General features: G+C 37.1%; 2 protein-coding genes across 10 annotated transcripts; one reads left to right on the top strand and one right to left on the bottom strand.

Moving 5' to 3' along the window:
• Window positions 1–965: 965 nt before the first annotated feature.
• On the bottom strand, window positions 966–9428 carry LOC113735212 (la-related protein 6B). Of its 2 annotated transcripts, XM_027262206.2 has the most exons (11): window positions 8466–9428; window positions 6217–6298; window positions 4646–4740; window positions 4436–4507; window positions 4232–4311; window positions 4055–4148; window positions 2808–2855; window positions 2558–2623; window positions 1727–1870; window positions 1370–1646; window positions 966–1239 (listed from the first exon to the last, which is right to left on the bottom strand). In XM_027262206.2, the coding sequence occupies exons 1-10, from the start codon at window positions 9147–9149 to the stop codon at window positions 1371–1373; spliced, it is 1641 nt and encodes a 546-aa protein (XP_027118007.1). In that variant the 5' UTR covers window positions 9150–9428; the 3' UTR covers window positions 966–1239; window position 1370. The 2 variants fall into 2 exon arrangements, with proteins under 2 accessions (XP_027118007.1, XP_027118008.1); XM_027262207.2 differs by having other exon boundaries at window positions 1148–1646; window positions 1727–1855.
• A 1735-nt stretch (window positions 9429–11163) lies between these two features.
• Window positions 11164–26063, top strand: LOC140037767 (serine/threonine-protein phosphatase 7 long form homolog). Of its 8 annotated transcripts, none has more exons than XM_072082842.1 (12): window positions 11166–11435; window positions 15007–15143; window positions 15215–15874; window positions 15948–16123; window positions 16213–16300; window positions 16399–16833; window positions 16917–18020; window positions 18118–18579; window positions 18696–18842; window positions 19638–19748; window positions 23016–23180; window positions 25321–26063. In XM_072082842.1, the coding sequence occupies exons 2-11, from the start codon at window positions 15021–15023 to the stop codon at window positions 23139–23141; spliced, it is 3432 nt and encodes a 1143-aa protein (XP_071938943.1). In that variant the 5' UTR covers window positions 11166–11435; window positions 15007–15020; the 3' UTR covers window positions 23142–23180; window positions 25321–26063. The 8 variants fall into 8 exon arrangements, 6 of the variants coding, with proteins under 6 accessions (XP_071938945.1, XP_071938943.1, XP_071938942.1 ...); XM_072082841.1 differs by having other exon boundaries at window positions 11167–11435; window positions 25317–26063; XM_072082843.1 differs by having other exon boundaries at window positions 11170–11435; window positions 19641–19748; window positions 25317–26063.
• The last annotated feature ends 69 nt before the right edge of the window (window positions 26064–26132 follow it).

The following is a 26132-nucleotide window of genomic DNA, read 5'->3' as shown; positions in this document are numbered from 1 at the left end:
ATCTTATTATATTCATAGGTGTTAAATTATAAAAAATTGTGATCTATAAACAAGTGACATTCCATATATAACTAGGAAGATTTGTTGTTATTGTTATCCAAATTTTCAAACTTTTCAAAAATTAAAAATGATTAAAAACTTATAATATGACAAAATTTTATTACATATTTTACAAGGTTATCTGAAAAGTGAAACTACCTTTCATAGTATTTTAAAATATATAAATACAAAAAAAAATTTAAATTATACCTATAATCATTTATTATATAGATGTATTACGAGTACTTACTAACTAAGGTACTAAGTTTTAATCATTAATAAAACATCTTATCATTATTTCAAATAAACTTCCTAATACTAGTTTGAGATAAGTTTTTAATGTAAAATTGTACATGTGTTCCAAAAATTAGTAAGTTTTAATCATTAACATTTATGTATAAAAACTTACTCTTACTTGAACTAAACTTACTCTCTAAAAAATAAGTTTGAAATATAAAATAATAATTTATTTATTTAACAAGTAAATTTAATCTTTATTCCAATTTACCTTTTGAGGTGTAAAAATTACTAATCTATTAAGATTAACTTACATTTTATATGAAAAATTTACTTTCATATTTTTAGATGTTATTCTATTTAGATGGATAGATCCAACAAGAAATTAAATGATCGCTAAAAATACAACAACATGTTATATTAGTAGGTAAAAACTATTTCGCAACCATAACTATCATTACTAAAGCATTTTTCACCATTGTTGGGTTAGCATGATCATGAATGATCACATCATCTCCTATGTTCGCCTTGTATAGCCTGCTTGTTTGCTTTTTTATCTTGCATAGTTTTTCATCCTTAACACTCAGGCCTCATGGGAATCTATTAATCAAACGACCCTTTTTTCTCCAATCTTTAATAGCTATTAGAAATTGACATTTACCACAACGCATGTGGGAGGGAGAGGGAGATCTATTAAGCTACAGAATACTTATCTATTTACCTTTCTGCTTTTAGGGTATAGGGTAATCCCCAAGGTTTTTTTTTTTTCTTTTCATTTTTACACTGAATTATCCCCGAGGAGAAAGAAAAAGGAAAAAAAAAAAAAAGAAAGAAAGAAAAAGGCAGCGACTAAGAAAACCGCATCTGCTCCTTTCTTCCTACGAATGCTGCCGAAAAAGAGCTGAACTATTGCCGTTAACTCCCAGACTGACCTTGTGTCAACTCAACGTCCTTAGAGTAAGTCTGTAGATATAGCCGTCAGGACCGCAGAAACCAGGACCTATGCAACTCCTAACTTGCACACACTGGGGGAGGGGGAGGGGGATGGGGGCAAAAGAACCGCCAGTTTCCGTGAGCTTAGAATGCAAATTACCTCAAACGATTCTGACAGCAACTGGCTTTCCACGACCCATGGAGAACCCCTTTGTTCCATCTGGCATCCGTGGCACTGGAGGCTGCTTTGCCGCAGTTGGCTGCTCAATATTCAAGGGAACATTTGAAGCTACCCCTGGATGATTTCCACGATTGTTGGAATTATATGCAGGGCGTCCACGTCCCTTTCCCCAACCACGATTTTCATTAACTTCGCGAAACTCACGACTTCTGCTTTTTCTCAGTCCACCTTCCTTGTTGTTGCCATGTTCCTCCCACTGCAAGAGAGGGACGTAAAATCACATGATCAATATTGCTGATGTCAAAGCAATTGCAGAGAGTCCAAAAATTCACTTACCATAGGCTCATTTGGTGGTTGCACAAAATCATCCAAACATTTCTCATGTTGCTGTATGTGCTCTGGTCCAAATCCATCTTCGTCCTTGAAGCTGTACTCACCCTCGTGACCAGCTTTTTTATCACGTGCCTGAGCAGCTTTGGGCTAAGTTCAACATGCAAAAATCGGTAGATCCAAGAATAAGCAGAGTATGTTTCACTTGTTGAGAGAGAACTATCATGAAAAAACCTCCAGAGTTTTGTAGAGTTTTGTATTGGCTGCATGTGGAATTACTGCTGCTATATGTGGTGCTTGAGGAGGATGCAATGATAAGAAGATAATCTTTACAAGAAATTAAGCTAAGGGGACCAAATACATTCTGATTAGAACTGTCTGTAACATGTGAATATTTGCAACAATGATTCATCTCAGCTTTTAGAATCTTAACAAATAATCTTTAACTTGAAATTTGATTACAAAAGGAAGGAAGAAAAATGCTTGAAATTGAAAAGAAAAAAGAAAAGTTTAGTTTCAATCGTTACCAATTATGTCTTGCAAAATTCAGTTGACCTTGTTCCCAACACAAGACTGTGTGAAGCTGAACAAAGCTGCTTCTCTAATATAGCCCCTTTGAATGGGAGGGCGAAGGCTTTTTAAAATGTTTCAAGCAATTTACTATATACCCATGAAAGTTTAGTTGGCCATAGAAACAGCAGAATCAAAACAGGTCTAACTGAAAATTTTGGTCAGCCACAGAGAAGATAGTCTAATAGTACATGAAACCTTTTTCTCTGTCATCTTAATTCCCATGTAACATAACTGCACAGATCAATATAAAAGTGAGCAACATACCGAGCGTTTAAGCAGTAACCGCACTTTGAGACCATTCCTCCAGTTACCCTCATTTAGCTCCAAAACCTGTAAAGAAGATTTCAGAGTTGATTTCCCATAAAAGAACCAGCAAGAAACAAAATATAAGAGAGAAGAGACAGAGAAAGACGACTAATGTTCCTGTACAAGCGATGAGGATATAGAGCCTCCTCTGCAAGCCAAGAAAAAAATAAAATAAAAAAAAAAGACGACAAGGAAAGCAAATGTATACCGCTTTCTCAGCAAGTTCTACTGATTCATATTCCACAAATGCATGCAACTGCAAACCAAAAGTATTAGTTAGAACTGGAGGCATTTGAGTCTCATAATGAATGTCAAAGATACACAAGGAGCTGCGCATTGATGGTAAACAACATAAAATCCATGCATCCAATAACAGCTGGACAATTGGCCAAAATTCAATAAGATATTTCAGTCTTTACAGCTTTGTGAGTTCCACATATTACAACATAAAATGTTGTCCATCTTCTATACAAGAAAAGATTTTGAAAACTATGAATGCCATATTATTCATCTTGTTGCCTACTCTTGCAACAAAACAGTCACTTCTGTAAGCACGATGCCAATCTAAAATAAAATCAGTTAAAAGGACCCTCTCTGTTTTCCTCATTGTTATCTTTGCATCAAGATGTACCCAAGGTAGCAGGGAAAGCAAAAAAGAAAAAAAGCCCTCCTCCATGTTTCTCCCCCATCACGATAGAGCATCTCAACACAATTCTACTTTCCTACAATGCAAAGTTTACCATTTTACAGTGGCCACAAGCATAGGTATGGTTTATAAACCTAAGAAGTTTGGGAAAAATCTGACTGTAACTGATTTTTAAAGACACAAAAGCAAAAAAAGAAAAGGTGAGCAGCTAGATTCCCTACCTCAGATCTCTTTCTTCTTTTAAAACCACATTTTTTCAACTCTCCCCTTAAGATTTATGCAAGTAGAAACACCAAAAGCTAAATCTGACACAATTACCACAAAGAAAAAGAAGAAAAACAGTTTTAAAAGGATACATGCATGAAATTTGACGAGGACACTAACAAAATACTGGAAATGGTTCCACATACATAGACTCCTAAACTCTTCCATCTTCAAGACTCTTCAGTCATTAATCATGATTGGATTCAAAAGACACAAAATTCTTATCCCTGCCCAAATGCAAAATGAAGTATCAACTGCATCTTAAACTTCTGATACCTTTATCGGCAATAAAGTTCAGACCAAAAAAAAAATGCTGCAACTGGGACCAAGAAGGAACATCAACACAAACAGGAAAAGACCAATATGAGATAAGCATTCTTCTTCCATGAAATGGCGAGGACTTAAGAAGTCGAGAAGTCCAAAGGCGCCATTCATATGCAATACGCAACAAGTAGGAAATGCACAGTGCAAGAGAAAGTGGATGAAATTAATCAAGGTAAATGACATTGAAAGCAGCACGTAGAAACAAACTACAGAGGCTATACCTTGTTACTGAAGTTCACAGGATCTCCCTTCGCAGCTCTAGATGTAGATGTTACTGTTGGTCCACTAGGCTGACAACTTCGAATGGACTTTACACTGGAACAAGAGAAATAAGAGAAGATTGGAAACCGTTTTTTAAAAGAACTGTATGCTCTGGTGGAGATGAGCAAAACAAGTACCTTCCCACTGCTGAGAAAATCTTCAGCAAATTCTGGTGACAGTGGTCCTCCGGCAGATTTTCAGCAATGATTATCCTGGACTACAGATTACCAAGCATTTAAAGAGCAAGCAAAAAATTTATGGCCCGTTACTAGTTCGAGAAAATATGACATATACATAATTGATGCCCAAACACGACTAGAACAGGATAAGAGAAAACCTACTTGCACATCTTCCATGTCTAATTCAGTCAGCGGATGCAGGCGTCTGACTTTTTTTCCATCCTCACTAACAACCTAGAGCATGTTGAAAATACATATAAAATCAACAAGCAGAACACGAAATCAATGGAAACGCAACTATAGCTGGACAACAAAGAAAGAAAGAACCCCAAACACAGTGTAATCTCCCTAGCCAGAGTACAGAAAACTTACAAGCTTTGATGAGCCCTTAAGGACACTCGCAAGCTGAGATTGACTTTTAGTGAGAGTTTTGATCTTCTTTATCGATGCAATGACAGATATTGGTACTACACAATATGAAGGCGAAATCATTCAGAATGTTATTGGTAATTTAATTTCAAATATAACAGCAGAAACAGCAACTAAACCAAAACTCAGCTTCCATGCATGGAGGAAATGTATAAAAGACAAAAAATAATCCTAAATTTGAATATGGTATCTTCAACAATCTTAGAAACTGATATGTAAGTAATTAAGGAACTCTTGTTTTCCTATTAAACCATAATTAGTTTTTGTCCAATTGGATAATTTGCTTATTATCCCACATTGGGACTGTTCCTAGCTCCTCGTGACATCACTTTACATAAACAGACACCTTGACCCCTTATTAGGGTTATGCTTCATAAATTCTCTCTCATCTTTTCTACATGCTATCAAAGCAGGTCTCTCACTCATACACACACACACACTCTCCCTCCCTCCCTCCCTCCCTCTCTCTCTCTCTCACTCACACACACACAACACAGAAAAGGAAAACAAGCCAATTGCACCGATCATGACTTCATTCTTTCTTGTTTAGGGTTATGCTTACTATATCTTATCTTTCTTCTTCTTCTACAGTTTCTCACTTCAAGTACAGCTATAAACAAAAGTTAAGTGTAGCTTATAGCAACTCCTCTGGCCTGGATCTGATTTTGACAAAAAATACCATTATCTAATGACAAGCTGATTTAAGTACTGCTAGAAAATGTGGCGCGGATCCAGTACCTGTTCTGTACAAAGACCTCTAAATGACAAAACCTCACTAACGGGTAACTTCAAAAATCACCAATTAAAGACCAAATTTAAGAAACATATCCTCAGTTTAAACATTTTACATTAAAGATTCTTGACAATTGGCATCCATACAGTCTGCGCCTCCATAAACTGATGATATATTCAGTACACAAACATGTTACCTTAGAAAACCTTTGGTAGACCAATTCTATACTGTCGCCCATAGACCATGCAGTGATGACTGACACCACATCAACCAACATAACACTCTATTCCTGTTTGAAACCAATAGATGGTGGTGTGACCCAATCTTGACCGCATGGTCAAAGGCAGCACATTTACCAGTTTCTACCTAATTATGATTCCTTCCGTAAATGTTTCAGAGAAGAATCACCAGAATACACTAAATATCAGTTCACTAAAATTTGTCTATCTATGTTGGAACAAAAACATTGCTATCGACCAAAGTACCCAGTTAAGATGTTATGAAGGCGTAAAAAGGAAACTAGAATTATCAAAAGCCTCTTTGAACCAAAGAAAGCAAAGGTTCTAAAAGTTGCCAGACAGTGATGTGATATGTAGATGTGCCAGCAATTGTCTCAAAATAAAATAAAACCACACATTAGGCAAAACTTCCCAAGAGGCAGCATAAAAAGCAAGTGGGTCACACCAAAAGTGAAAGTTTATCCAAATTAGAGCTCCATACAAAACACTTGAACAAGCACGAATCAAAAGTGAAATAAGCATAAAAATATGGATAATCTTACCAAATCCTTCAGGATCTTTAACCATAATTTTATACAAAAAACCAGTAGTGGCCAGATTTATATCACTGAAATAAAACTCCACCTGCAAAGACAAATATTTATGACTAGGCATTATGTGGTGGAGACAAAGTATGGCCAAAAGCTTCAGAAAATAGATAACATGCTCATATGGAAGTTAAATATGGGCCACAATGGACATACAAAGGAAATTGCCAAACATGCCCCATAAATGACACCAATATATGGGTAATTGTAATTATTTGTTAGAAAACAGCTTGTCTTCCCATTTTTGTGTTCTTTACCCATTTCCATTCGTAATAGCTTCCAGTGCTTTAGCATGTTCTACAGGGATTAAAAAGATACAGAAAAAGAATCCTTATCACATTAACATATCAGCATACCCATTTATGATCTGATATTTTTTTCAATGACCCAATTCTGGAAGTATTAGACAATATCACCACAAACTGAAAACTAAAGCATATTGACTGACCAGAAGCCTGATAAGTGACAAACTTTTGACAGGTTGGTTTAGATCCTCAAATGGTATAGCAGTATCCTTTCTCTGGACCCATCCCCCATCCACTCTAAAAGAAAGAAAATATAACCTCATTACTTCCTGACCACCATTATTGTGCCTTCCTCCCTTCAACTGAAATCCTACCATTCCTAATCTTGCAACCTTATCAGGGTGCCCTCTTTACGAATTCTCCTCCAATGCAAACCAATTCTGAACTGCATTGTGCCACCAAACAGTTTGCCATCAGCATTCCAAACTTTTACTGCCCATAGTTGTTTCGCTAAAAGTGGGTCCAGATTTTCTCTTGGAAGGCTCTCTTATTTTTTCTCCACTCCTAAAGGACATAACCCCTTCTCTCCAGAAATCACAGGTTTTTAACTTACATTTAAGCATGTGGATATACTTGTTGACAAACATCATTTGTAATTGTGACAATAGTACTAGCATGAGTTTTGTGGCTGTGGAAGGGGTTGTTCTCTTGTAGACTACAGCTTTTGTGTCAATAATAACTTGGAATCTGTGTTGACATTTGTTTTTCAATAAGTGTGTCGGCAGTTTATCTGATGGTTGCAGCTGTGAGCTCAGTGTTCTGCCATCAACTTGAGTTGCAGCTGGAAATAATTTTTCTTAAACATCTTCCAGTGTAAGGAGGTAGAGCCAACAAAGATTTGGGAATAAGAGTAATGGCTAATGGCTCTGTATAGTAGGAGATATGCAACGTATGGCTAATGGCTCTGTACAGTAGGAGATATGCAACGTAAAAAAGGTTTTGAGAATAAGATCTAAATGAGAACTTTACTAAGTCCCATTCTAAATCAATTATTTCAGTATTAAGCTCAACTTCTACAAGCCTGACTATATAAGCATTCCATACATACATGATTTTCAATAGAAATCATCAGAGGATGTCCACCTATTGCAATATAACAAATTTTTTGAATCCTTCAAAAAAAGAATACCATGATTTTTCATGTACTCAAAACACTTAATTTAGTGTATATGTAAATACGCTGTTGTTGCAGCAAAGCTAATACTTAAAAAGAAAATTTGAGATTAACTGAAAGGCAATCAAGAAAATTCAAAATCAAACTATAATGCAATGCCAGATAACACCTTTCCAGCAAAATGGTACTTAGACAGGACATGGACACTGTCACAAAAAATTTAATGGAAACAAAAGCTGCCCTTTCATTAGTGTATCTAGCCTACCTGATTATTACTTACCGATAATTCCCATATCTTAAAGATGCTCAGCTCTCTATACCATACAGTCCCACTTTTTGCCTCTCAAACAGCGCCAAGTAGGTGCATATGCCATACAATTCTAAAATAAAGCAACTAAGAAGCAGGTTTGATATCTATTTCCTAATTCAAGCATGACTCAGGGAAGATTCATAAAATCACTCTGTACAGTGACTAAATTATTAGATGAAATATGGGATCCAAATACACATCCCGTTTACATATTATGCGCTGGTCGTATTTTCATTATATAATGCATCCTAGTTGGCAAAATAAGAAAGCCAAAGAATACGCATAATCACCAGAAAAAAATAAAAACTAGTAATAAAAACGTAATAAGTATAATCACCAGAGGAAATAAAAACTAGCAATAAAAACGTAATTCATTAAAAAAAAAAAAGCACACTAACACGCATAACTGAATAACAACATCAATCAATAAGACAAAAATGCAAAGATGACATTTTTTTAGAGATGAAGAGGCTGCCTGATTGATAATTTTGAGAGCAATCTCTTCAGATAGGCCAATTTTGGAGGGATCAAAAGCATCGGAACTAGAGTGGGCCAAGACAGAAAGGTCCTGCTGTTGATTGAGAAAGCCTCCAAATCCAGGAGCAGCAACACCGTACAATTGGAGCTGCGAAGGGTACCCCAAGGCGGAGGCCAAATTGGTGTCGAGCGAGGACGACGTCAGCTGAAAGACAGCTCTGGAGGAGGCCGAAGACGAAGCCCCATTGGAATTAAACACATGTACCAAGGAGGGAACTCCAGGAGGGCGGGGAACGACGAAAGTAGCCGCGAGATCGCTCTGCTGCTCAGACTGAACCAAGGACAGCAAGTTCCCGCAGGAAGACGACAAGGAAGACAAGGAGGGGGAAGATACAGAGGGCGACAAGAGAGACGGCGAAGACGAAGGAGACGCAGCGGCGGACGAAATCGAGATGCGAGGAACGAATTCGGGAGCGCGGGCGTTGAGCTTACTCAAGGAGGCGGATTTATAGAGGCATGGATCGGAGGGAGATGAGGATAAGGAAGAAGATTTGAAGCGATGGAGTGGACGGTCGTGATCGAGGAGAGAGGATGAATAGGACCGGCTTAGGGTTTCGGGAAGATAATCAGCTCCAGCTGATGATGACGACGATGTCGAAGCAGCTGCCGAAGCGTCCATCATACAATTACTCTGTTCTTATTTTTCCTGGTTCTGAAATGATCTCAGTATTGCTGCTGATTGAGATATAGATTGCAATGAAAATTGCGTGCCTTTTTTTTCCCGGTGGCAATGGGAAGAAGAAGATGAAGAAGAACGGAGGTGTCCTCCGGGCAGGGCAGCTAGTCGGGGAGGCAGGCGGCCGGGGAGGACGGAGACCGACGGATACAAAGTGTTAGGAGCTGGGAGGGCCAGAAAGCGGAGACCTGAGAGCGGAGAGGAATTGTCGCTCTCTTCTCCTCAGACCCGTATTTTCTGTTTCGCTGCTTAACTTTTTTATACTACTTGCTACTCTGGACCTGAGGCCGGGGCCACACCAGGAATAAGTAGTGAGTTTTGGGGAGGAAAAAAAAAAAAGTCATGAATTAAGTCAAACGGAAACTATACTCCGTAGCAGGGCAGGATGATGGACGAATGATGCGCAGGTTAAAGTTTAGGGATTATTTAGTTAATCTAAATACTAAAATTCATTGTTTATCACTAGGGATTAAATCACGTGTAACATCAAAATAATAGTATATCATTTTATATATTTTTTTCTTAATGTAAGATTCAAATTATTTTTTCGCTTACAAAATCATTGTCAAATATGATTAATAACAAATAATAATAAAAAAAAACTGCAACCAAAGCATTACAAAAAAGCGAACTTTAATATCATGAAAACCTCTGCACCTAACCTTATTTATTGACAATGATATTTATGACGTTAAAGTTCGCCCTCTATAATGTTTCAGTTGCAAATTCGTTCGATTATTTGTTGTCGATTACGTTTAACAATAGGTATGTAACCAAAAATAGTAATTTGGATCTTGTATTGAGTAAAAAATATAGAGTGATATACTTTTTTTTTATGTTGTTTGAGATTTGATCCCTAATGAAAAATAGCAAATTTTAGTATTTTTTTTAATGTATGAATTGGTATTAAATTAACTAAATAATGTAATAGATGAGAGGCGATGATGGAATCATCTTATGTTCTCTCTTTTAATATCACTTTTGGATCTAAATATTATAAGAAAATTAAACTTCAAGGGAGATTAGTATAATTTTCAAAATTTGAAAGAAGGTCGGTGAAATAGACAGAAATTTTAGAATAGGTTTATGAAATTATCCCTTAATGTTAATAAATGTAGCTGTCTATCTAATGCATGAATACATAATACATAATTGGGTGAAAAAAAAATACACCATTTTTTTTTGTCAAAGAAAATACACAAATTGAAAATCTTCCAACTGTTGATGATTAATCACATTTTATAGAGATAAATATATGATCAACCTTTGAAATAGACATTCATACCATTGACATCTTCCATGCTGGAGGATGATCATCATGTACTCGAGGTCTATTGACAAAACTTTCAATTTGCCTACTTTTCTAGAAAAGAAAAATTTTGGTACTATAAGCAACCCCTATTTGGATTCAACCCTTTTATTTTTTGACAATATAAATAAAATCTTTTACTCCTAATAGTGCGTTTGGGAGGAGAGATTTGACCAGAAAAGAAAAGAAAGTAACAGAGGGAATTAATTTTCCACCGTTTGAGAGATTTTTTATGTCAGAAAAAAAAAAATGAAATGGACTGATCTGGCCAGATTCATTTTGAGGCTGCAGTAGAGAAAAGCTTTCTGCCCATTTTGGCCTGATTTGGACGGAAAGGGGAAAAGTGGCAACAAATTTTTTTCAAAATGCCAATTATGTCTTTAAATGGTTATTGAACAAATTTTTAATGATATGTATATCCAAAATTTTTTTACTTCTTTCTTTAAACTCCCAAACAACATCAAAATATCTTCTTTTCTTTTCTCATCCTTTCTTTTCTTCCATAACTTAAGGTTTCTTTTCTTTTCTTTCCTATCCTAAACTCCCAAACTAGCTATAAGAGTTTGCTTCTTCTACGACACTAAACGAGCTTATGAATCGATGAATTTCATATAATGTAGCAGTCAAATGTGTGAATGGAGTATAGTTAGAGGGCACTTGTGTAAATCTGGTCCACAAAATTAAACGTGGGTTCAGACTTCTTCAGACGCTGGGCTCAGAAGGCGTGTTGTCCCCGTCACATTAACAAACGTACGCCTTTTTAATCCTCTCCGTCTTAAAAGGCGTGCGTCGGAACCCTAAATCCACAATTCACGCCTTCACCAGATTGTCCGCAAAATTCAAATACTTCACCGGCCGCCGGAGACAATATCCACAAGACAAATCTGCAGAGAATCGTTGGTTCTCTCATTTTAGCGCTGCAGGTCTCTTAAATACCCTATTGCAGATTTTTTTTTCTTTTCAATTTTCCCTTTTCTCTTTGCAACTCTTTACAGTATCATTTTTATCATACAATTTAGCAATGAAATGCTACATGTGGAAAAAGGATTGTACTTCTGAGAATGCTTCTTTCCTCAAGTTTGGTTTTTGTTTTTGTTCATTTCTTTTATTGGGTCGTTTTCTATTTAACTGGAAATGGTTCAGAATGCATGATAATATGTATGGCAGTAAACGTGCTTTACTTTCTGCTTTCATGGTCTTAAGTGCTTTCATGGTCTTAAGTGGTGAACGTGTTTTTTCCAGTTTCACTGTGCAAGTGATGATGGGCTATGGTTTGAGAGAGAATTTGTTAGTTGGGACACTATTTAGATTAAAGATGTAACATTTACCTTCGAGGCTGATAAGCTGAAACTAGTTTTGGAAAAGGCTTGTAAAATAAGCTCAGTGTGTTAACTAGTTGCATGTCCTGGAAGCAAAGATAAGTCTTTATGCATTGATATATGTGATGAAAAAACCGTTGGATTTATGCATTGTCTGTTTCTTGATCAATGTTATCTTTTTGTTGACTGCTGATGTATGTGCAGGATTAGTTCTAGTGCCAGTTGAGCTTCTCATGGATAGAAGTCTTACGCTTTATGTGATTGCTTGTGCTTTATGAACGCCCCCATGTATATGCCCTCTTTGTAGACTGTCGACATCTCAGTCAGTGGTTTTAAAATTGTATGATGAGGAAAAAATCTCTTGATTTAATGTTTTAAATTAGCCATTTATATAAAAGTACGTTGTTTTCGGTCTCTATGATGCTAAGAGGTAGAAGGTCCCCCATTGGTCTCTCTAGAATTTCAAGTGACATTAATGAGATCTTGGGTCTTTCCACTCACTGCCAATTGGTTTTGAGATGGAACCTCAGGTTCATAAATTTTAGACGGTCAAGTGGTTGGAGAGAATCATGTCTGCTTTAATAAAATTTTGGCTATCAAAATAAGCCAGCCTTAAATGTGTAAAACTCTTATCTTTAGTTTGAGCACCTGATACTGGGTGCATCTTTGGTGGTATTACTGGAATAATACTTTGGAGATATTTTCTTTAATGTCATTTGGCACAAGTAATTTGTAACATTCTAAATCTCAGTTGTACCAATCTGAATTAGATGGCCATTAAAATCCTAACTGAATTACCTCAACAGTTATGCAGCATCTGTTTTTGTTTTTGGATGGCCATAGAAATTATATAATGCATGTCCGTTGCATTGAATTGTTATATATAGTATTGGAGTTTTTGAGAAGAATTTCTTTTTTGCTAATTACTGTTTGTTTTTCTACCTAAACTTCTTGCTCTCCTTACTAGATAATTTCCATATCTTATGGTTTGTCAGTACTTCTCATTATACATCAGTAGAGGAGATTCTGGAGATTGTCATGTAGACGTCAAAGTTACGTAAATCCCTTGAAAAGTTCTGCCCATTTGACATTTATGTTCGCTAGTTGCCTCTTGTTGCAGCTATTTCATCATTGGTAACATTTCTTTGACTTCATATCAACTAATAAGGAATGTAACTTGACTACAGTAATAAGAATGTTAAACTATACAAAGCAATGGTTTTGTCCTACTGATGCTACATAGTACACGGCAGCTCTGTATTGTCAGTTTATCAACTTCTTCAACTACCTCATTTGACCTGTCTTTCTTTTGAATAAAATCAGAGTTTCAAAGTTTCCTGTTTGAATCTGTATTTCCTTGCTAGTTTTTCTTGAGCGTCCTCAAGGAAGATAAAATCAATAATCAAAGGGTTTTATTAACATGTTCAGCAACCTTATATCATACTAACACTTGTTGAGAACTCAGGTGGCTTTTCCCTTGGAAGCCTGTAATATCTCTTAGGTTTTCTGTTGAATTTAGTGTTTCAAGCGCTAATAGATTACTTGCTATAAGTTTGTTCTTTGGACCTTTACAAACATATCCAATTTTCACAAGGGTCAGGTTGTTAATCTCATGCCTTAATTGTTGTAATTCAGTTTCCAAGTGCAACTTTCTCTTACTCTCTATTCATGATGTCAGGATCTTCTCCTGGCGTGTCATTCTTTTGATTTATATATATTGTTAGAATTTCTCAACCTTTTCATTTTTTCTTAATTTGTGTTACATAGTTTTCAAGTTATTTAGACTACTCTTTTCTGTAAGAGTTCCTTGAGTCACATAATCATTTTCATTCTATTTTGACTTTCTATGTATATTTTGACTTTCAATGTACGTGCCAAGAGTCATTTATTTAGGTATTGTGTTTCTAGAGCTCTACATTGTTGTTAATACTGATTGCCATCTAATTATGCTCATAAATTTGCGTTACTTACTGCTACTACGGGCTTTGACGGTTGTGTAGCTTTCTTTTCACTTTAGCTGAGATTAACACATAAGATGATGCAACTATTGTTGATTTCTGAATTGGAAATTCTCCTACATGATTTTATTTACTGATTTGAAATTTACTCAAGTTTGGCTGTTAGTTTAAGTTCTCAGTATTCACATGACTTCTCTTTGCAAAAGAGTAATTTTAACTCCGTATGTATCACTCTGAATTTTTACTTACCTAAAAATTTTTAAGCATGATCTGAACAATTGCACATGTTACTAGCTGTTGGCAATCATTGTCTAAAAGCCAAGGGAGGTAAGTTTGCCCTGGAAATAATGGAACTTTGTGAAATATCCAGGTTAAAAAGAATGTAAATTCTTATGTGTGGGTGATGTAAATAATAGCACAATGACTGTTGACAATATTTATGTAGGATTAAACAAATTCTAGCAAAACCCTTACTCATGCCTAGATGAATAGTCAGATTATATAATCAAATGGTCTCATAGGAAAAAGACGTCTGTGTTGTATAACTTGTTCATTGCAGAAAGAATTACAAATTTATGTACATACAAGCCCACATCAGTTAAGAATTGGAGAATGACAAGGATAGCAATTGCTAAATAAGGAAGAAAAAAAGTACCGTGAAACCAAAAAGTTTTTTGACTAAAAGAGAGGAAAAGCTTTAGATTCCCCCTCCAAGCCACTTCCTTTTATTTAAAGGGAGGAAGAGGATGTTCTTGTGACTATTAACTTTGAACTTTTCTTAGGATCATTTGTCATTTTATGTGCATTTTAATGTAGTCGTACACTTTACCATTGTTAAGGGTAGTTTTGCTTCTTTCATCTGTTATAGACAAATTTCCAAGTAGCACATAGGCTTTTTCAGTCCAAAATCCATTTTAATACTGAAAAGCATACTAGGGGTTGGTCTTCCCCTCTATCCCCATGTTAGTGTGTTGGGAGTGGTAAATTTTGTTTTTCCTATTAATAGCATCTTTAACTGTCTTTTGAAGTTTGCCTATAAGCCTCTGCATTTTTAGCTCCCTAATATGAAGTTATTATCATATTACTAATAACAGACCCCCTTATAAGTAAAAATACGACCATTTTAGAACAGTTTTAACAACACTTTCCTGCATACAACTATTTGTCTGCTACTTATGGTAATACACTATGTTTCAAAAATGGTTTTATACTTGTAGGTTCAACGCTGAATATGGAGGAACATGAGCAGACCCATGGTAATCTGCCAGAATTGGCACTGGGACTGGCATCAAGTGAGGGTCCTGTACTCAGTTTGCAGGCTGAGCATCGATCTAGTGACATAGAGAAAGGAAAGGTATTTTTATTGTGTTCATTATCTATATCGATTGACATTTAATATTGATTCTAAACGCCAAACTGTAACAGGATTTGGCACCACTAACATGTAGACGAGCTGATAGGCAGTTTTGGAAAATGAAGCCTTTGGATGCGCGTGTGCTTCTTCATCTTGCACAAGCAGGATTTTATGGTGTATATTGCATTGGGCAATTACCATTAGATCACTCGCTTATCACCGCACTAGTTGAAAGATGGAGAGAGGAGACACACACATTCCATTTTCCAGTTGGAGAGTGCACAATCACATTACAGGATGTTGCAATTCTTTTAGGACTGCCTATAGATGGTGATCCAATCACTTCACCAGAGTCTTCCAAGAAGATGCAGGAATGGCAGGCTCTGTGCCAGGAGTTATTAGGAGTCACTCCTCCACCTAAAGATTTTAATGGTAATCGACTTAGGCTTCGTTGTCTCAATGAAAGGTTTAAGAGCCTTCCATCAGATGCTGATGACACTGTAATTTTATGCCATGCAAGAGCTCATATTTTGCGTATGATCGGTGGGTTATTGTTCCCTGACAAATCTCAGTCTAAGGTAAAACTCATGTATCTACCATTCCTCAGAGATTTAGAGGCATGTGGGAAACTCAGCTGGGGGAGTGCTGTATTAGCTTGCTTATATCGTGAAATGTGTCGAGCTAGTAAGTCTAAAGCCAAGGAGATTGGTGGTCCCCTCATTTTGTTGCAGGTAAAAGAATTTTCTCATAAGCAATATTACATTTTGGCAGTAGAAGGTTTATTGATGACTTGGTTTTATTTAGTTATGGGCATGGGAAAGGCTTTTGCCATTTCGTTTGGAGAAAAAACTTCCAAGATTGAAGCCACCATATACTGAAGATGAGTCGAATGGCTCTGATCTTGTTGCTGTGGAGGATGTTGAAGCTCTTGTTATCAGTGAAAGAGACCATGATTTACCTGGGAAACCTTTAGGGAGTAGGTAAGTGAACTGGTGCTGGTAAACTCCACCAAACACACAAGTTATGTTCCTGTGAATGAAACTTGTAATTTTCATCTAATTTTGACAAGGTGGAAAGAGAGATTCAGGCATAAAAAAGGTGTTGCACACAATCTGGAGCTTTACAGAAACCAGCTAGATAGGCTAAAGGAGGGTGAGGTTAGTAAGTGGCATTATGGATTTGGTACTTTCTGTTTTGTTAACCTTTGCACTTACTCTGTGGTAACTTGAGCTTTCTCTTCTTTTCTCCTTCTCAGTTTATATGGAGACCTTACACTCCTGAAGTTACAGCACAATTGCCATCGTATTGTTTGTCTGGTCAAGCAATTTGGCATACAGTGTCACCACTTATATGTTTTAGTATAGTGGAGTGGCATCTTCCAAACCGAGTAATGCGTCAGTTTGGGCTTAAGCAGATGAAGCCACCTAATTGTGATACTCGCAGGGACCTTCATCGGACTGACATGCGTGGAAGGGAAGGTTATGACTTTGAAAAACTTCATTTGCACCATGTTTTGCTCTGGAGAGATTGTAATCAGCATATCATTCAGGGAGAGCCATTTGACGGAATAATGGCTGATGATGATCCTTATCTTGTGTGGTATCGTGAGATTACTCGCTTAAGGATTGGGAATCCAAGTCAGAAGCAAGAGGAAAGATATGTTGAGAAGGAAGACATAATCAAGTCAATAGTATGTGCTAGGATCGATTTTTGTATCTCAATTACTTGGTCAAGCTTACTGGGTTATAATGATGTACTCTTTTCTCTTTTCAGGCAGAGACAATTGTGAGCATCTATAAGAAAAGCGATGGGACCATCAAGGAATTTAATGAGGATTTGGGGTTACAATCACTTGTACAAATTCGAAGGATGTGCATCAATTCACTGGAGACAATGCAGAAGCACCCTGGTCCAGCTGGACATCTTGCATCTGAGATCGTAGTATCAAGGTCAACACCAGCTCCCTCTTCTTCACATATGCCTTCCCGCAAGAGACACAGAGGCCTTGTTGCTCCAAGATCTCCAAGGAAATCAAGGAAGAAAAATGTTAATAAAGCTTCACCAATTACACCTACTGATATAACTTTGCATCCATTACCAGATGCTGCATCAATTTCAGTTCACTCACCACTTAGTGTTCTAGCAACCTCAGCAGTAGGATTGTCACAGGATCCTCCAGCAATGCCTGTTGATCCTCCATCCCCATCAATGCGTATTTATTCTCCATCTCCATCAATGCCTATTGATCCTCCATCCCCATCAGTGCCTATTGATCCTCCTGGCCCCTCAGTGCCTATTGATCCTCCTTCCCTCTCAGTGCCTAATGATCCTCCTTGTCCCTCAATTTCTATTGATCCTCCATCTCCGCCTGTGCCTAATGATCCTCGACCCCCACCAGTCCTTTGCCTTTCAAAAAATAAGTCAAGCTTACCAGTTGTATTTGGAGAACTTTCCTCCTCAGTTTTACCTCTTCCACATTCTTGTCCACCTCTTCCCCTATCATGGCCTTCTAGTGGTCTTTTAACTCGTGAATGGATCATGGATTTGGAGATTGCTCTTGATTGGTCCTCTAGGAACATGCCTCCTGAACAATTTTCCTCTGTGGTTCCTGAAGAGGTATTCAATCAATTGGTTTTATCAGCATCAACTATCATGTCTAAAGAGCCCAACTGCCTGAGAATAGATGGTGAATTGGGATTGAGCCCAGGATCTAGGGTTGTAGTGGTTGGAGATTTGCATGGACAGCTGCATGATCTGCTATTCTTGTTAAGAGATGCTAAATACCCTGATGATGATAGATTCTTTATATTCAATGGGAATTACGTGGACATAGGAGCTTGGGGGCTCGAAACCTTTCTTATCTTGTTGGCTTGGAAGGTAAGAGTAGTTAACCTTACTTATGGCATCATAAGCTTATACCATAGCAGCTGAGATTGTTTAAAGTTTTAGCTAACAATTTCATTGGCTTTTCTAGGTCCTTTTCCCCAACAAGGTACACCTTCTACGTGGTAATCATGAGACCAAACTTTGTTCTAGCAAGCATGGGTTCAAACAGGAAATTTTGGTTAAATATGGGACCAAAGGAAAAGATGTGTACCAAAAATGTTTGAGTTGCTTTATAAAGCTTCCTCTTTCTTCTGTCATAGCTGGTAAAACATATGTTACACATGGAGGACTCTTTCGTAGCATCACTAAAGGAAAGAAGAGTAAAACTTCAGTAGATGACCTGAAGGAGATTGGCTCTTTAGAGGACCTATCGAAAATAAGAAGATTCGTCCTAGATCCTCCTTTAAATGGTAAGAACGCAATTATTGGTGATATATTGTGGTCTGCCCCGTCAATGAGCCCTGGATTTTCCAGGACTAATCAACAATCTTTTGGCCTCTTGTGGGGCCCAGATTTTACAGATGAGTTTTTAAAGAACTCAAATTTGAAGGTGAACACTGTAGAGCAAATTTTTTTCTTTTGGTTGGTTTTACCTTTCTCCACTTTCTCTTTCACATTTGTATCTAAATATGTACAATTCGGATATCTATATTTTTCCTGCATCAGTTAATTATCAGGGGACATGAAGGTCCTGATGTAAGAAAAGGCCAGCTTGGCCTCGGAGGAATAGATGAAGGGTACACCATTGATCATGATGTGGAAGCTGGAAGACTAATTACAGTATTTAGTGCCCCAGATTATCCACAGTTCCAGGTTTATTTTTCTGTCCTTTTTCTTTTTAATTTCATTTATCCTCTTCTTTATCACATAGTGTAACATATTTTGGTGGGTCAAGTGGTTTATTGTGATTTTTTAGCATTTTTATCCTATATAATCTATTAAAATTTTTCATTTCAACAGATCTGTTATGTTATGTTTAGATATTTAGAACATAGTTGACCACCCTATTGTTTTAGCAGAGCTTGGAGAGATCAAATGTTATGGTGCAGGTGTTTATCTCTCCTGCTGTGAGAATAAAAGGAGTTATTGCTGGGTTAATGGTCTGTTTTAGTTTTTCATTGAAATTTATCCCCACCATAAAATAGATTAGCCTCTTTTATATGGTTGATTGGGAATTGTGTATGGGCCTCTAAATAGATCTTCCCTTTGTGATTCTGGTCAGCCAGGTTGGAAATCCTTCTTTAAGAACACTTTTTCATAGAATGGAAATTATTTCTAGGGTGCAAGGTAAGAAAAGTAAAGCTGGAGAATCTTCTATGCATGTTTTCTGTGTTTCTGTGCCTGTTCATGTGTGTGGTTTTTTAATATATATGGTTATTTCGAATGTGGCTTTTAGTATTCATTGGATGGTTTTAGTAGGCCTGAGAAGTTAGTAAAGCTAGCCTCACTCAGGGAAGTTGTTAAGGTCAAACACTTACTGATGCTGAAAGTAGGTTGAATTGGTTCTTCAAAGCTAATGCAGTGGGGCATTTAAAATACTATGGAAGCTAATGTATGCACCTGTTTATAGACATATAACACCATGAATGTTTATACATTTCTACATAGCAGGCGAAAGAGGCCAGGTACCTGAATAAGGGAGCATATGTTGTTTTGGACCACCCTGACTTTGATGCTCCCTCTGTACGGATATTTGAAGCAGTCACTCCAAGACCCAAGGTACTGTTTCCAACTCACTTGGCAAAGAGCCAAGTAGAAATTTAAGTTGTTAGCTTTTACTTCTTATAGTACTTGTTCACTTTTGTTTACTGATATTTACTGCTTAGTGTAAACTAAGACAAAAGGAGAGAAAATACTCTTCTTCAATTTTTTGGACTACACAATATACATATATATATACACAAGTGTAACTTAATTTAGATCCTAAAATCATGCTAATCTAAATCAATCTACTACCTAATTAATATATGATACTATAATCATATGATACCTAATTAATACATGATACTATAATCATATCTTTCCTAATATTTACAATATCAAATCTTTCCATAATATCAGATCACATATCTTCAACACTCCCCCTCAAGCTGGAGCATAGATGTTGCTCATGCCCAGCTTGTTACAAAGATAATCAACTCGAACCCCATGTAGAGCCTTCGTAAAGAGATCTCCCAATTGTTCTCCAGTCCTTACAAATCCTATAGAAATCAAGCCCTGCTGTATTTTCTCACGAACAAAATGACAATCTATTTCGATGTGTTTTGTTCGCTCATGAAATACGGGATTGGATGCAATATGAAGAGCCGCTTGGTTATCACACCACAATTTTGCAGGCATTGAGGTTTTGAGACCTACTTCAGTTAGAAGTTGATTTATCCACATGATTTCACATACCGATTGTGCCATAGCTCTATATTCTGATTCTGCACTCGATCGCGAGATAACATTCTGCTTCTTACTCTTCCATGAGACCAGGTTTCCTCCAACAAAGACACAAAATCCAGTTGTGGATCTTCGATCTGCCTTGGATCCTGCCCAATCAGCATCTGAAAAACACTCAATCCTAGTATGACCATGATTTTTATACAGAATACCACGTCCAGGAGCTCCTTTTAAATAACACAAAATTTGTTCTACAGCTGTCCAATGATTAACAGTAGGATTAGACATATATTGACTAACAACACTAACTGAATACGCAATATCTGGACGAGTCACTGTAAGATAATTCAACTTTCCAACCAATCTTCTATACCTCCCAGGATCTTCTAACAATTCACCTTCTTTTGTGAGCTACAAGTTAGGAATCATTGGGGTACTAGCTGGTTTAGCTCCCAATTTTCCCGTTTCAGATAGTAAGTCAAGAACATATTTCCTTTGGGACAGGAATATCCCCTTCCTACTCTTTGCTACCTCAATACCCAAAAAAATACTTTAACAGCCCCAAATCCTTTGTCTGAAATTGACTATGGAGAAAAGTTTTAAGAGATGAAATACCTGCAGCATCATTCCCAGTGATAACAATATCATCCACATATACTACCAACAAAATAATACCAGCTTCAGACTGTTTGTAGAAAACAGAATGATCAGATTTGCTTTTCTGCATCCCAAACCTTTCAACTGCTAGACTAAAATTTTCAAACCAAGCACGAGGACTTTGTTTCAATCCATACAAGGACTTTCGAAGATGACAAACCTTCCCAGACTCCCCCTGAGCAACAAACCCTGGTGGTTGCTCCATATAAACTTCCTCTTGGAGGTCTCCATGAAGAAAGGCATTCTTGATATCTAGTTGATGCAAAGGCCAATTATGAGTGGCTGCCATAGAAATGAATAACCTGACAGATGTTAACTTAGCAACAGGGAAAAAAGTATCAGAATAATCCTCTCCATAGATTTGGGCATAGCCTTTGGCAACAAGGCGAGCTTTTAACCGAGCAACCGACCCATCAGGATTGAATTTAACTGCAAAAATCCACTTACTACCAATGGCCTTCTTTCCTGCAGGTAAATTTACTAAATTCCAAGTATCATTACCATCTAGAGCATTCATCTCCTCTATCATAGCATTGCGCCATCCGGGATGGGATAGAGCTTCATGAATAGTTTTAGGAAGGGAGATAGAATCAATAGATGTAATAAAGGAACAAGAAGAGGTGGGTAAATGATACACACGAAGACACAGGATAAGTGCATTGACGCTTACCTTTGCGAAGAGCAATAGAAAGATCATCACTTGAGACAGGATCTAGTAACGAAGGAACTGGTTCAGGGCATGCATCAGGAGACTTTTGTCGTCGAGAATATACCTGAGTAATTGAAGGTTTAGCAGGGGAAGAACTTGAGGATGTGACAGTATAGATTAACAAATCATCATCTTCATCTTGACATGAATGAGATGAGGATGGGGTAAAAGGTGTATTTTCAAGAAAAGTAACATCAACTGACACAATGTACCTGCCGAGACTAGGACAATAACATCTATATCCTTTTTGGACACGAGAATAACCAAGAAAAATACATTTCAATGATTTGGGGTCTAATTTAGTGACTTGGGGACGAGAGTCGCGGACAAAACATGTACACCCAAAGATTTTAGGTTCGATGGGAAATAAAGGTTTATTTGGAAAAAGAGTGTTATAAGGAGTCCCACCATTCAGAACAGATGAAGGCAGACGATTAATTAGAAAGCAAGCTGTGGACACTGCATCAGCCCAAAAATGTTTAGGAACATGCATTTGAAATGATAAGACTCTTGCAGTTTCGAGCAAATGTCTATTCTTTCGTTCTGCGACTCCATTTTGGGATGGTGTATCCACACAAGAGGTTTGATGAATAATGCCATTTTGCACCATATAAGATTGAAAAGGTGCGCATAAATATTCTTTGGCATTGTCACTTCGCAATATTTGTACGGAACGCTTAAATTGAGTCTTAACCTTAGCACAAAAAGCAAAAAAATGAGAAAACAACTCTGACCGATTTTTCATCAAATATAACCAAGTCATACGAGAATGGTCATCGACAAAAGTAACAAAATACTTGAATCCAGTTTTAGAAATGACTGGACTAGGTCCCCAAACATCTGAATGAACTAATGCAAAAGGAGCATCCGCTTTGATACCATGTAAACTAAGACAAAAGGAGAGAAAATACTCTTCTTCATTTTTTTGGACTACACAATATACATATATATATACACAAGTGTAACTTAATTTAGATCCTAAAATCATGCTAATCTAAATCAATCTACTACCTAATTAATATATGATACTATAATCATATGATACCTAATTAATACATGATACTATAATCATATCTTTCCTAATATTTACAATATCAAATCTTTCCATAATATCAGATCACATATCTTCAACACTTAGGGAGTGTGGTTAGATAAGATATTCTGTTCAGTTTTCCTTATGGGGTATTCTTGATTATTGTCTCGTCATAAAATTTTAGGTTCTACTTCACTGACAGGCAAATGCTTACTATGATTACAAAAATGTCGCTGGTTCAAGTGAGGAAGGGAATTTAGCGAGTAGCTCGCATGAAGATTTGGACTTGGCTGGTGGTTCTGATGAAGAAATAAATTGCCCTCATTAATGTTAGTTTGGAGGACCTTCTCCACAAGAAATTTGCAAGGTGCAGATTTCTTTCATTTTCCTCACTATTCCTCCTTTAATGTCGTTTTACATTATATTGCTGTGAAATGTTTGATTCCTCATAATTGGTTTGCTTTGCATGTATAACAATGGTATTCAAGCTTGTCCCTTAGTACCAAAGGTATACGAGTCCTTTTTGATGCAGTTGCATTTTCAAATGTTTGTACTTTCAAGCCACTATCTTTTGCTGATACTTTTGATAGGGCTTGCTATTGTGTAAGAAGATAACTAGTTGTTTTGCTTTGGTTGCATCCCTTTGGTGCCTCTGAATAAAATTATTCCTTCTCAAAAAAGAAAAAGATTAAAACCCTTGGATTAATATGTGGCTTGTATTCATATCTTTATTTGTCCTCCTTCTTCAACTATAGTTGCAGTAGCAGCTTAGTAGAGAATTCTGGTAGCATGGACTGGAGGCTAAGCAACCGCTAACCAAACCAATTCTGAATTCAACAAAAATCCATATAAAAGGGTCCACCACTGGAATTCAGTATGTCCACATTAACTAACCCCAAATAATTGTGAGTTAATGAGTAAAAAAAAAAAAAAATTCAACTGACTTAGTCTAAGTACAAAATCTAGCATCTGTCAAACCTAATAAGGTATAAACAATTTACTCTTTGGAAGAGAATGCAGGATTACTTCCAGGCCCAGGGGTGCAGTTGTGGCATAAGAAGTAGGAACTGAAGGAGTAGCTAGGGGAAAGGAAAGCCAAATGAGTTGGGAGAGACGAGATAGGAAAGGGAGGAGATGGGCAGCTGAGATTTCACAGAGAAAGCGGGTGGGAGATGGGAGAGGGAGAAGATTGGTGATGGGAAAGGGTGAGATGGCAGAACAAACAGGGTTTGGATTGGGTTTCAAAAAGTAGAGGGATCAGTTGAAGGGGAGAAAGGCCAGGGCAGGAAAAGAGACTGTTTAAACTGATGGGACAAAACTTATCTAGACACCATTTAACTGATTGTATTGACAGAGGAGGTCGGTGTCACTTCAAGAACACAAGGATGGTATGTGGAATAACAGCAAACCTCCAGGGAGGTCTCTGTCATTTCTGTAGATATTAACAAAAGTATATGTTATTTTGCAAGCAAGGAGTCCTTATTGGGGTAATATAAGAGAAATGACATAATATTTGATTAGCTGTTGCTCATGTTCACCTAAAAGCTTTCCTCCTATGGGTTAACTGTGAGCCTTAGATTTAGGTTTACACCTAATCTGAGTTTCAGGTTCTGTGGATGAGGTACAGGAAATATGAAATCCAAAAGTGAAAAGTAGATGATTTTTATTGCAATGAATTTAGAATAGTCGTGATGTGATGCAACACTGAAGAGGATAGATTGGAAGCAAAATGAGGTCAAGTGATAGTAGCTCTGATTATGTTGCTAAGCATTCAGGTATTAATTGATGGCCTTTGTGCCTGTCTGAGAGAGAGGGAGAGGACTTTTTGGGGTGTAGGGGAAAGGATACAAGAGGAATAATGGTAGATAATCTTGGGTTGATTACCTTGTAAATTAATTTGGCAAGATGTTCTTTGCTGATCCAAATTAAGATTCCATCTCTCCTTTCAAAATCACTAGTAATTGTGAACCATTTTGCAATTATGAACTACAAAAAGCTGCTGAATTTCACTCGGGCTTGGATCTGCAAGCTATAGAGTTAATCAGACCAAACTATTCCACTGAAGAAAGTCCCAACATGGAAAGAAATTATTGCTTTTACAGTGGCTTGTATAGCACTCAGTAACAAGCAAGATTTCTTTGGACTAACAATTATTGTGTGGTTTAAGATGATCAACACGGCTGTAGTTATCTGCTGGATCTTTTAATATTGAAACAGCTCCTGTAATCCGGATTTGATTTTCTCGACCAAGTGTTTTGGAGTTTAGACTCTCATTTTTCTTGCATCCTCAGCCAGCTTTGTCTTTTAGGCTCCTGCTACTTTCTTTTTCAATTAATGGAACTGCTCTTTTTTTGCATTTACCTTATAGTCTCTCTTGTGCTCTTTAATATTTACACACAAACCCAGGGACAGGTAGTGGTGTTTCTTTCTTTTCTTTTCTTTTTTTCCCCCTTTTGTAGGATATTTCCTCATTTTATTTTGATGATGATCACTCTTCTTCTAGGCAGCATAAGTCAAGAAGAAGTGGACACTGGTGGCAGCAGTGCCCCATTTGATAGCTTATGAAGAAACAAATCCTGTTAAGAGTAGTTCCAGTATTTGCTATTTCAGCCTTTGCCTTTTGGGTTATATGCCTGTAACTTGTGTGAACAAGTGTTACTGGAACTTCACTGGCTTTCAAGAACCGGAGAAAAAGAGGCAAGGTATGGAATTTTTGGTAGCAAAAAGAGTATTCCAGCCTTGATTTGATGGAAGTTATCAGTTTGCACGGGCGTCAGTACCTATTGGAGTTTCTCTCTCTAGGCGTGCAAAACAACAGAGCCTCTGCTCCTCTGACGCTGGAGTAAGGAATTGTCCACGTCGCCTGATTCTTTCCAACACCCAATTAAGATTTGGGTAAATGAAGCTGAGAGACAGTCCACCAGTGCAGCATTTCGTTCCTGCCTTGCTTCTAACTGGATTTCTGCAAGAATAGAAATAGTAAAGGTGGTTGTACATTTATTACGGTTCACTAACCTTCTGCATAAGCTGTTTCTGGCAGCATTTGGTTCCTGTATTGCTACATAACCGGATTTCTGCAATAAGCGTTCCTAGCCTTCTGCATAAGCTGTTTCTGGCAGATTCTGTGACTTTGTTTAGTAAAATTATGAAGTTGCTGCCTATTGATTGTGACAGCTTATAAAAAATCTTACCCCCCGGCCATCTTCTGTACCTCATCCTGATATTTAAGTATGACCTTATTAACCATCAATGTTTGTTTCTTGTTCATTGGGTTTCAGTAGCAGATTCTGGGAGATCGCTTCCTGGTTTTTATCATGCA

Source organism: Coffea arabica, chromosome 3c (genome assembly GCF_036785885.1).
Source record: "Coffea arabica cultivar ET-39 chromosome 3c, Coffea Arabica ET-39 HiFi, whole genome shotgun sequence".
In the NCBI taxonomy this organism is placed as follows: Eukaryota; Viridiplantae; Streptophyta; class Magnoliopsida; order Gentianales; family Rubiaceae; genus Coffea; species Coffea arabica.
Note: the sequence above shows the minus strand (reverse complement) of the source record. Positions and strands in the feature narration are given on the sequence as shown.